The sequence below is a fragment of the Lagopus muta genome, chromosome 3 (genome assembly GCF_023343835.1).
Source record: "Lagopus muta isolate bLagMut1 chromosome 3, bLagMut1 primary, whole genome shotgun sequence".
Taxonomy (NCBI): Eukaryota; Metazoa; Chordata; class Aves; order Galliformes; family Phasianidae; genus Lagopus; species Lagopus muta.
In genome coordinates, this window is record NC_064435.1 from 9,254,134 (window position 1) to 9,267,080 (window position 12,947).

General features: G+C 35.6%; 1 protein-coding gene across 1 annotated transcript in view; it reads left to right on the forward strand.

Moving 5' to 3' along the window:
• Positions 1-12,947, forward strand: part of ADCY8 (adenylate cyclase 8) — a 125,587-nt gene that overhangs the window by 96,471 nt on the left and 16,169 nt on the right. The window contains exons 10-13 of the mRNA XM_048939830.1: positions 4,563-4,764; positions 8,439-8,528; positions 10,152-10,324; positions 12,491-12,572. Of these exons, the coding sequence (XP_048795787.1) occupies positions 4,563-4,764; positions 8,439-8,528; positions 10,152-10,324; positions 12,491-12,572 (547 nt within the window). The remainder of the gene's footprint in view (positions 1-4,562; positions 4,765-8,438; positions 8,529-10,151; positions 10,325-12,490; positions 12,573-12,947) is intronic.

The window sequence follows — 12,947 nt, forward strand, 5'->3', positions numbered from 1 at the left end:
TAGCTTACAAACTGTATAATTTACACTCCTTGTGGTAATTTATCCATACAACACAATTAATTGCCTTTCAACTAACGCCTCAATGCTCCGTTGAACGGAGATGGAATTATATATTTGCTTAAATACATCTGAATATTTTCTGAACCGTGTCATTTGGGAATTTTTTTGAAACAGTGAAAGAAAACATTATTTAAATCATCATAAAGTATCTGCAGGGACTTCTCCAGATAGTTTGCCGTGATCTGTGCATTCAATAAGGAATCATCTTTCTATTATTACATCTCCTTTCTACCGCTACATCTACGTCTACTGTGTCTGTTCCTGTATTTTATCTCAGTTTATGTCTGTCTCCTACAGGATAAATATTGGATCCATTCATATTTTCCCCTGACAAGAACCTCACAGAATTTAAGAATATTACCAGCAGTTTTCATGCTTTGAAATATTGAGTTGGGGATATTATGTGACATAAACTAATGCCATATTTCTGCTGTAATTATCCTCTGTGAAGCCATTAAGTTACACTGCCTATCTTACAGTGATCCATCTTCTCCATCTGAACATCCTGGGAGTTTGATTAATCTCCTGCAATGAACTTTGTACATGCTCACATGGACAATAGATTATACTAGGCTGAACTTCTACAATATAGGTATATCTGACAGTTTTTCCCAGGGTTATTCTTGTGAGGGGAGACAAACAGATTAAAAATTGTTCATTTAGGCATCTGCATGATTTGTTTTACATAAATTTTCCTTCTGGCTTCAGAACTCTTGATTTCCAACTGTGCATCAGGAAGAGGGAAGGCAAAAACTCCATTTCAAACCTCATTTGATCTTGACATTAAAGGAACCTCTGGGATGAAAATCATTTGGCCCTAGGTTGCTTATTCAGTGTAGAGGGTATCTACCCTGGTGTTCCACTGCAGAGAGAAGTTCTTTGGCAGCAACTTATGTTGCTATTGTTCCTATTCCTCTAACCTCCTAATGTTTTCTTCTCAACTTGATCCTATCAATATGCTGTCAATATAATCTTAACACGGATACTGGACTGATCTTTTGGAGGTCTTAAATGTGAAGAGTGTAGTTTTCTTTTTATCTTAAGAAGACTTAGACAAGAGAAAAACACACATTCAGTTGTATAGACACAACAGAATAATTGTTGTTCCTTACATATTTAATATGAACAAAAACAAGGCCATGGTTTCCCAGGCACCTATCAGGTTGTGTTGCATTTTTGGATTTATATTCCAGATTTAGGCTCCTAGATGCTCTCTGTATAATACTATAATGAAGTAACATTTCGTCCTAAATTTAGAATGTGGAAAACTGAAATAAGAACTCACGTTTTTTTGTCCTCTGGTCTGACATCTTGAGACTTAACCCTAATCTTTTTTAAAGCTTTATTCTGGTTTCATTTAAAGCTGGGTCAGGCTAGGTCAGCAGAACTGGTGGGCTACATATGCATAAATAAATTGTCTATATATATCAAAGATATAGATAGAAAATATCAGTTCCAAAGAGGATTTCAGTCATATGGCTTTGGAAAGTAGGAAAGCTATTGCAGAACATTCTAGTGTATTAAACTGAAGCAATTCATCTCACATAATTCTTGTAAACTAGTATCTATACTCTGGGTTCCAAATATAGCCACTGGAGAACCAGTCAATCAGGGGATCACAAGGTGCTTTTCAGTTGAATAAATATGAGACTTCTTGGTAGTAAGATGGATCTTATCCTGAACTACACAGCTCTCTTGATAAGCTCTCTTGACTAATTCTCCATGACCATATTGTCCAACTTTTCTCTGGTTTTACTTTGTCTCCCTTGATTCTATTGCTCCCTCTTAACTATCTTAATTTTTTTTCTATTTGTTTTTCACAGGATAGTCTGCTGTCTTGGACAATGTAATACTTCTGAGCTACGTATACACAGTAGTGAGGGAGAAACTAGAATATTAGTGCCCATGCATTACAAGTTCCATAAAAAAAAAAAAAATCTGTCTCCCAGATTATTGATTTCGCACCTACATCCTTTCTCTGAAATTCTGTTCATGAGCACATCCTCAGTGTATCTATGAACATAGTGTATTTTACAGAAAGCATCAGTGACTTCCTGTGCATTTTCGCAGATAGAAACTACTCTCATGGCAGTTTCATCATGTCATCAAATAATCTATTTGTTGTCCCTGGAACTTTCAGTGAATCATGTGACTCTTGTCACAAATTTTTAATTGCACATCACGAAATCTGTGGTCTTGCTCTAGCCTTTGTTTTTTCATTATTCATTCTTCCCTTATTAATGTAGTATGATTTTACTAGCTACATTCCCCCTTCTTTCAAAAACAAGATTTACTTCTGGATGAGCTCACTTGGGGAAAGCTCCACTGTTTTCTGTACTTGTCACATACAAGCCTCTGAAAAATCTTGTAGGAATGAAATGCTGAAGCAAGTATAAAATAATATTGTGTACCAATATTACATCATTGGAAGAGTTTCAAATATAACATTACTGCATGGAAGCTCTTAAGGGACATTAATACATAATTCATCTTATTTCAGCTCATTAGACCACAGAACTTCCATTTTTGTATTTTTCCTATATAATTTTAAAATATTTTGTAACATAATTTAGTGTCACAAAAAACTGTCATCTTACACATATATATCTTATGCATACCAGTTAAGACATGTTTCTTAAGAAAAATGCATTGCTAACTACTGCCTCCTTTCCTGTGCATTGAATTTCCACACTCCAAGTCTCACTCATTAAGAGGGTTTTAGAGTAGGAACAGTAAACATAAGCCATAGTTCCACTGCTGTAAATTGTTCTGAGGGGTGCATGTCATTTTTAAAATGTCATATTTTGGTCATGCATCTGTGCTAGTTTCTTTTTTCCATTGGTTCCATGCCTATTATTTTACAGACAATTTTTCTACAATGAAGGTTTTCTACTTAATAAGCTCAAATCACAGTTTTGAATTTAGAACTTTGTTAGTTCAGAATTAGGCTAATGCCTAATCTGAACATCCTGAAATTAAGAACTTCAGGAAATTTTAGATATAGTCCACTCAGATGCAGGGAATGAAAATAGCTGTCCTTAACCTCCTGAAAAATTAGGAAAGAAAAGCTACAATGCCATTTTCACTTCTGTTTTCACCTTACACCTTTTTCTTGCAATGGGGCCCAAGTATATAAATAGCATTATACCTTACTCAACAAGATGCAGGAGAGCAGACTAGCAGACTTGTAGCCAGATCTAGAACTTCATATTTTTAATAAAATAAAACATATACTTACCAAAAGCTTAATTAGAAGAGTACATCACACATACACTCAGCCAACTGGAAGAGCAGAAGTCTATCTGGGATGCCCTGAAAGTCCCTTTTCAAATATTTTATTCAGTGAGACATTACAAATAAATTGCTATAGTGTTCTGGCATGTGTAGAATTAGGATACTAGAAATTTTAATTACTTGATACACATTCCAAAAAGTTAAGAGAAAACAGCATGAAGAAAGGACAATTTTGAAGGAATGGTAATGTTACTTTTAATTTGCGCGAGTTTAATTGAAATAAAAATCTTGAGAGATGCAAAAAGAGAATAACTTGTCCAAATGGGAACACCAAAAATTAGTTTATGAAGTGCTGAGTCTTTTTTCCAGAGTGAAGTAAAATAATTTTCCACATTTCTCAAGCATGTCATTTACTTGATTGACTTCATGTCCTAGATTTAAGCAAGGGAAAAATAAATAAATAAATAAGCAAACAAATAAATAAATAAATTAGAAAAATATATTGAAAGATAAAGAAAAAAAATCTGTCTTTAATCTTTTTTATTCAAAGGAATTGAATTGTCCATTCAATGTTTTATCCACAGAACACATTTTCATCTGATTTATATCTTGAAGGGCTTCTGTGAAAACCGAAGATCTGGAGAGTGTTGTGGGGTTTTCTTGGGAATTGATTCTATTCTACTCTTAGCAGCAGTTGACTCACTGTTAGTTAAAATTAGGGAAATCTCGCATTTCGTAGTTATAATATCCTGACGTCAGAAATCAAGCTGCATCATTGTACTAGTCATTTCTGTTACAATCTACGACCAGCAATACAGAATAATTTTAAGACATTTGTGTTGTGAAGTATACAAAATCTCACTTTTCCAAAACTCCTAACCTACTGGAGAGGGAACCAGTTTATATATATATATATATCCATATGGAGAGAAAATCCCACAGTGTGAATAGATTTGTTCTAAAAGCAACTTAAGGGAGAACTGCGTCCAGAAAGAAGGAAAATTCTTATTGCTCAGACACTAGTTAGTCAGATAGAGGTACTGGCAGTGATTTCCTTGGCTTACTTCTTCAACAGCAATTTCTCATCAACAAACGAAGTGAAGCAATGGCTGGTACATGGAACAAGAATAAATCTCTTCTTTCTCTGTCTTTATTTCCCTTAACTAATTGTCTTGAATTAATGAGAACTGATTTTTCCTAGAGTTAACTGTTAGCAGTGGTATAATGATGTAGTTTAATGCTGGATTCTCTTTTTTTTTTCTCCCCAGGGTGATACCAATGGTCATTCAATTTTCTATTCTGATCATGTTGCACTCCGCTCTTGTGCTAATCACCACAGCAGAGGATTACAAATGTTTACCCTTAATGCTCCGGAAAACTTGCTGCTGGATTAATGAGACCTACTTGGCCAGGAATGTCATTATATTTGCATCTATTCTGATTAATTTTCTTGGAGCCATCATAAATATTGTAAGCTTCATAGGGAACCAGTAGTTATTATACAGGATAAAACGATTTATGAATTATTAAGCTTGCTAAAGGACTTGATAAATAATGTCCCTATAAGCCAGCTATGATTTAATTATAGAAGGCAAGATACAACAATCTCAGGAAATTTCATTTGTTTCTTAAACTATGTATTTCTGAAATATCTAATTATTTTCCTCATGATAATCACATATTTTTAAAGGCCTTCTGCTAATTTCTGTTCAATATACCAACAGTTTGAGAGCAATTCATTTTCTGACGTTCTCCTATACTTTCTTAAGGACTATTAGTCAAAGTAATGCTTGTAAATATTAAATTCCTCAACTCAGATTTCTCCTATCAATTATCCTGCTAGAAGATGAAAAGAGTCAACAGAACTAGAACATACCTACTGAGCAAGTGATGTTGGGCAGTAACATCATTGCAGGAGGAAAATTAAAAATCCTAAATTCTAATAATAACTTGCCATTTGCTCATTTAGTGGTTTTAACAGACTCCTTAAGCCTAGATTCACATTTGCTGAAGCATCAAACTATGGACATGGTTGCTTGCAGATTTTTTTATAATCAGTGCAGAAGAAAAGGTATCCCCAAAATGTCTTGCTATTATACTAGTCCCATTAAAGAGATTTTCTTCTCTGCACTGCACATACAGGGAATTTAGTCTGACTGGACTCCCAGTGTACATGTTTTCACTAAGGCCTGGTATTACAAAGCTACAGCAAATTTTGTCAGTGTAACTGAGGAAAGGTATGTATTAAATCTTTGCTAGATAAAGATATTGCTAATTAAATACTGTGGGCCTGGCTCTATACAAAGTCAGATGGTAAAGAGTTGGGTCTACGGAAGAGATTTAACACAGATGCAAAGACTGTAGAGTCCTGGTTTATCCGGATGTCTTCAGAAATATGAGACAGCTTTACATGAATTAGACAGGTAATCATACCACACAACCTGTTAGGTGTTGAAGTCTGCGCAAAGAAGGAAGTAAATATCACAGTTATATGCAACAAACATCACAGTTTCATCTTCTACGGCACTTTTGCTTATGGTTTAGCTGTTCTTTTTCAGTTCAATTTTGTTCTTCATGGATGAGACCAAGAAAGTATTTAGTGACAATAAAAATAATAGCAATTATGACACAACACCGACAATGCTAAGACTCAGCACCTGTTTTGGCTCCTCAGTGATAAGAGAATCAGTTGGAAAAAGAATGTCTCCACTAGGAAAATATAACTGTGGTAAATGACAGGGCTGAAATCTTCCTAAACATAAGAACACGGTACATTATAGTATAGATTACTAAGGAGTTCTGTAGAATTTAGAGAATTTTAAATTAAATTTGACAAATATCTGTCAAGCAAGATTTTGCTGTAATGAATTTTGCTCTTGGAAAAAGATGACTATCTCAATTTGTTATGAGTATTTTCATAACAATATTTTCTCCATGACTTGTTGTTGATTATTTTCAAAGATTGATTCTGCTGTAATTTGTGGGATGCTAATCCAAAAACAGTCAAAGAAATGTAACTATTTTTACTCTTTTTCCATTGGTCATCTATAAGACAAGAAACAGTAGCACTTGCTATATTTTTATATTCCAGTCCTCACCTTTACATGAAACCAAAGCATGTACATAATTTCATTATTTCATATGACAAAATTCTACTATAATAATAGATTGTTTCTAACTGTTGTTAACTACTTACTGTACACCACTACAAACGGTGACTTTCGTGAAGCCGCTGGTTTCCATATAGTGGACTGCAACACTCTGTAGGGACCTATGTGTACTTAAGAGCCAGTAATGCTGTTCAGTCATTTAGCTGTGAACATCCATTGAGAATTCAGCCAACTGTAGTGGGGTAAGACTTGAATGCTTTCTAATAATCATCTTAAGGCTTTGGTTTCTCTGGATGGGCAAATGGGTTCTGTAGTTCACTATATCAAATACATTCTGATCATCAAAAAAAAAAAAAAAAAAAAAAATTGAACAAAGTTTCTGGTCTGGAATATCTTTTTAAAAGTCATCCAGATGGCTGTCATGGAACCCTGCCTTGCAGAGAGGTGCTGCACACCTCATGAACTTGCATAAGATATCATTATCAGTTCTCACACAAGGCTTCGCAGATAATCTAGAAAATGTTGTTGCATTGCAGAGATGACCAAGTTACTGAAAGATCAAACAAGAGTGTTCTAAGTTCAAAATTCATTAGAATTTAATTATAAGTAGTTGGACTTCATTAACAAATCTGTTAGTAAGAGGGCCAAGAGAACTAGCTTGCATGTAACAGGTTGATGAAATGACCTAGCATCAACATCCAGATTGAACTAATATATGTGATGGGAAACTCCATCTGCTTTAACTGTCAAAATATGAAACTATTCATGATGTGTTCTTAGTCTTCAATGTATTATGTATTGTCCCTCTCTACACGGCTCTTGTGAGGCCCCATCTGGAGTACTGTGTCCAGGTGTGGAGCCCTCAGTACAAGAAAGACATAGAGATTTTGGAAAGGGTCCAGAGGAGGGCGACTAAGATGATCAAGGGGCTGGAGCACCTCCCCTATGAGGACAGGCTGAGGGAGTTGGGCTTGTTCAGCCTGGAGAAGAGAAGGCTGCGGGGTGACCTCATTGCAGCCTATCAATACCTGAAGGGAACCTACACCCAGGAGGGGAGTAAACTCTTCAAAAGGGCTGACAACAGCAGGACTAGGGGAAATGGTTTTAAGTTGAAGGAGGGAAGATTTAGGTTAGATGTTAGGGGGAAGTTCTTTACTAGGAGAGTGGTTAGGCCCTGGAACGGGCTGCCCAGGGAGGTTGTGGATGCCCCGTCCTTGGATGTGTTTAAGGCCAGGTTGGACGGGGTCCTGGGCAACCTGATCTGAATATGTATGTTGGTGGCCCTGCTAGGCAGGGGGGTTGGAACTACATGATCCTTGGGGTCCCTTCCAACCCGGGTGATTCTGTGATTCTGTGTGATTCTGTGATTATGACTCAAAACTACCCTTTTGTTTATACTTAATACAGCTAGTTTGAAATACTATTAAATTAAATGCGGGCCATCAGAGTAAAAAGCAATATTTTCTAATTTTTTCCTAATATAGTTCTCATAAACATTGTATAATGAGCCATTTTTCATTTACTTCCATAATGGATATTTCACTTACAATTCTGGAACACTCTTATGGTTAGACTCAAGCCAATTTTGCACAGTGTCATGAGATTTTGTCCCATCTCTGGAAGGATAACATCCATAGCAAATATGCAGGAAACCCTACCTGAAAGAAACTGTACACGTGCAGTCTGATTTTATCTTCACATTTTAATAATTTTTCTCTGTAATTTATAGCACAGTATAAACATTTTCAGGAAGTAATTCTTGAGAGTCCAATGTCAGTTCTTTGAAACTCCTAGAGGAACTCATTTTTCCACTTTGGGAACAGAATTGTGTAAGGAAGGTTACCTAGAATGACTGTAGTGTGCATAGCTTTTCCTTTTCCCCTCCTCTTGCTGTCCATGTAGTCCTTCTTGGAAGTTAGGAAGCTGAGACAGAGAACATTAAGTCAGCAGGTTCCATTCCTGAACCCAGCAATCAGCCATTAAATCACCAGTGCATGATATAGCCCTGAGTTTCTTTTCTTTCTTTCTTCACAGCTATGGTGTGATTTTGACAAGCCAGTACCTCTGAAGAACCAGACGTTCAATTCATCTGCATCCTTTTCTGACATCTGTTCCTATCCTGAGGTACATCAGAGGGTACTTTTGAATCTGAGGCAGATGACAAAATTTACATAACTATTACCTGGAATCAATGACCTGTGTACTGGTGGTGAAGTCAGTTGTCTTAATAGTTCCTTAAAGCTGAAGTATAACATAGATAGAAAAATAGATATGGGTTACAGAAGGAATCGATCTTACAGTTTAATAGAACGTTACAACCAGAACCTACCCCGATATTTTTTATTGTTTTTGCCATTCAGGCAGGAGCTATGGAAATGCACTGTGCTCAGCTTACAGCTGAAATGTGAATAGACCTGATACGGTGAGACGTGACAAGATCCACATTTCATTAAAAGTCCAGACAAATTTTATTTCTTCATTAAAAATCATTAGGGAAAATGGAAGCCCTGACTTGCTAGTAATATCCTCATTCATCCCTAAAATCACTGACAAGAAAAGCCATTAGTAAATGATTGACTAAACTAAGTCATTCAGCTTTCATTTCTGTGAGCAGCAGATTTACCTGGATTTCTGTTCACTGCTAATTGTCTTGTGTATTTTAAAATATTTTGAAAAACATCCAGCAATGATTCAATACACCAACTCAAAATAAAATAAATTAAAATAAAATTTGCTATTTAATTCATATGAAACTAGTGGAGGAGACTAATATTTCTTATATTGCAAAAATGGTAGTCATTCTAATGTAGTGATTATAAATTTTGGTTTGAAGCAAAGAAATCTTCTCTATGATGAGCAAGCAGGTAGCAAAATCGATGGGTTGATCATGCATATGGCACATAGAAAGTCGTAAGCCAGTGTCATGATAATGCCACCAGTATGCTGCAAGTTGCAGAGCTATGCGTTTTTTTACAGGGAACTGTACTAAAGAAAAATGTTCTAAGAAAAATGAATGCTGCAATTTCTCCTAAAGTTTTATGATGGGAATTAATTTAAACGACATTTGGACTGTGGGTGTTGATGTTGCCATTTCAAATCTGAATAACTCGTGGACATGATTATCTCTCTATATCCAGTATCAGGTGTATGGATTGCATTTGACAGATGACCAATCGTTGAGAAAGATGAGACAATGATGAGATTAGAAAATAAAATATAAATAAAACCTCCAGGCATCACACTTTAAGCTGAGTTTGACCTGCAATATTAAAAATAATAATAAAAATAAATCCAAACCTGTGCTTTTATCCTCTCTTCAGATAGAATGGGAGAAAGATAAAGCAGGAATATGATTCTCCTGTCCTGATTAATGTAACCCTTGTGAAAATTCAGAATCTAAGGGAGTAAAAATTATTCTCACTCAGTTGACTATTAAATAGCATACTACAACATACAGCATCTCTCACTTCTCTCTTTTCATGATACAGAATGCCCATTTCTTCCTAATAATGAAAAACTGCAATATAGATGAGGATTTCTGCTAACATGGAGGTGCCATGCAAAATAAGAGAATTTTTCATTGAACATTCAATTATAGCAAGCACTTTAAGAAGATCTACCTGAGTACCAAATCTGAGACAAATCTTTTTTGATATTTCTGATCATTTGATCTTTTATATAGATACTTATTGAGTGAAAATATAATCCCTTATGACCAAAAATAATGACTGTTTCTTTTCTGTTCAGTATTTTGTCTTCACTGGTGTGCTGGCAATGGTGACCTGTGCAGTCTTTCTTCGTCTCAACTCTGTCCTGAAGCTGGCAGTACTTCTCATCATGATTGCAATCTATGCTCTACTGACAGAGACCATTTATGCTTCACTTTTTCTGCAATATGACCACTTAAACCACAATGGAGAGTAAGTGTTCACAGCTTTCTTTAGGAACTGGTTATTATTATTAAAATTTTATGTATGTAAAATAGAATAATAATTAAAAAGAAAAAATAAAGGTCCAAGTGCTGCAAGACTCCATGTACTGGATAGCATCATAGTTAAAAATACAGTTGGTCGCAAGAGACAATGACTAGTCCAACAAGACTTATACTGTGACATTTTTTCTCAGATATTTTTATTTAAATGCTCATTTCACAAGAATATTAAATGTTGAGCAGAGATTATCTCTTCTGTCTTTCTTAGTCTGTCCATGTTTCATGTAGATCACTTTATTCAAGTCCTAGAAACTCCAGCAGTACTAACTGAAATTTATACCTCTTATTAGGCAAACAGGAGTGAACATCTGATTTTCAGGGGCCGGGTTTTACCTGTATAAATGTCAAAAACTAAGACATGGCTCTCAGAGATCTAAGAAATATAGTGATGATAACATTTTATAGGATGCCACTTGAAGGATATTCTCCTCCTCCCAGGCATCCTTCCCAGAAGGAGTTGATGAGGCAATCACAAGGCAGAGCTGTATCAAGTGCTAAATAATTCCAAACTTACAGCAGCAGTGATTTTGCTAGTTCAGAAAAACATGTCCTTATTATTTGATACTTTGTTTAAAAAGTGCATGCCAGAAAAATGAATATCTGAAGATTTGAAGAAACAAAAAGGATTTTCAGTGCTAGTAGTTCTTATAATGATTGCATGTTTAACACTGCAAGGGTCTGTGCACATCTTTCCTTGCCAGCCTCCTACAGTACCAAGTTGCTAATGACTTGAGTTGCAATTCTTTTCCCTATACACAAAGCATATTCATGACAGAGCCCCCAAAATATGACGGATTGCAGTAAGAAAACAATATTTTGGCCAACAGCTTAAACTAGAAGTAGAAATCATGATCATTGTCTTTAATTTCTTTTCTCAAGTCAAATGTGGCAAAGTTTTCCCTTCTATGAAAACTTCAGAGAATTCAGAATAGTTTGTATTCCCCATGGCAAGGAAAGTCTCCAGTGACTTTAGTGCAAAGGAGGAAGAAAGAGCCAGAGATGTTCTTCCAAGCAGCCAGCAATCTATGAGGTAGGGAGCTCAGCTAAGATGCTCCATACTCAAAGCAAGGACTAGAGCTTCACCTTTAACGTTAGGGAGCACAAGCTTGAATGTTCTGTTTCCAGTAGTTTCTCTGTTTTCTTAGCTACATTAATTAATTTAATAAAAAGTATTACAACCCGATGTGAAAGTCATCTGTCTCTGCAATTACTACGCTACTATTATATCCAGTAACAAATATATGTAACTTCTACCTTTGAGTCTTCTGCCCTTAGAGTCGTTACAGAATGAAATCTTTGGGAGGCCATATTTCTCAGCTTCAAAATGGGAACACTTGAATTTGAAACTGCAGACAACAAAGATGTTTTGTGCCTCTATAAAAAGATGTTTCACTTTGTACTGTTGACTCATCCCATAGTAATACATTTCCTGATCGTAAATTCTTCATCAGGCCGCAAGGTCAGTTTGATCAGATAACGCACAAACAAGTTTCCATTTGAATTAGGAAAGGTCATCAAGGTCTGCTTTTTCCCACTCTAGTTTTTCTAACTTAGGATTTCTCCGACAAATATCACCTGATGCTGACCAAGAGACACCAGCTAATGTAATCTTTTTAGATGACAGCAAAACTTTTAATACTGTTCTCATAGTATCCTCCTGGACAAAATGTCCAGCATGCAGCTAAACTAAAACAGAACATGATGGTTGAATAATTTTCTCATGAGTCAGGCTCAAAACATCATAGTAAATAGGGTTAAAACAGGTTCAGGCCTGTCACTACTGGGTTATGGAGGACTCCATTTTAGAATTAGTTCTCTTTAATGTTTTAATCAATGACTTGTATGCAAGACATGAAAGTATATTAAGTAATTTTGTGGACAACACTTCACTGGGAGAGGCTGTTGACTGCCTCTCTGATAACACTCCTGTCCTCTTGAAATTATGCTTTTCTAAGTTAAATTCTCAAATAAAGAGCATTTTTTAAAGAAAAAGGAAAATTTCAGGCTGAATTACAGAATGAACTTTCTGCATAATTGCAACAAATACTGACAAATCAATAACGGTATTTTATTTTATTTTTCTTTATTTATCCAGAACAGACTTCCTGGGTACAAAGGAGGCATCTTTACTACTGATGGCAATGTTCCTTTTAGCTGTATTTTATCACGGTCAACAGGTAATGCAAACATTTGCCTTAACCATTCTCTATATCCATTCCAATTGCAGGATGTGACAATAATTACTTCCAGAATACCAACTGTCTTTTTATCCACATGAAAATATGACCTTTAACAATTTAATAAATCATATGCAGAATCTGAATAAAGCCTACATCTTACACTGCGTGGCATTCTTAAAGAACATGTGCAGTATTGTATTCAGCAACAGACAAGTTATATTGCAGGTGTTAATATAAGTTTAGGGACCAAATGAGACCTCATTTATCTTAGGTATTTGTACAATTCCAAGGGCATCTGTGCTTCAGTGCACTTGAGCAGGCATAAAACCAAAATGAAGAACAGAACTCAGTATGATCATAGGGGAAAAACAT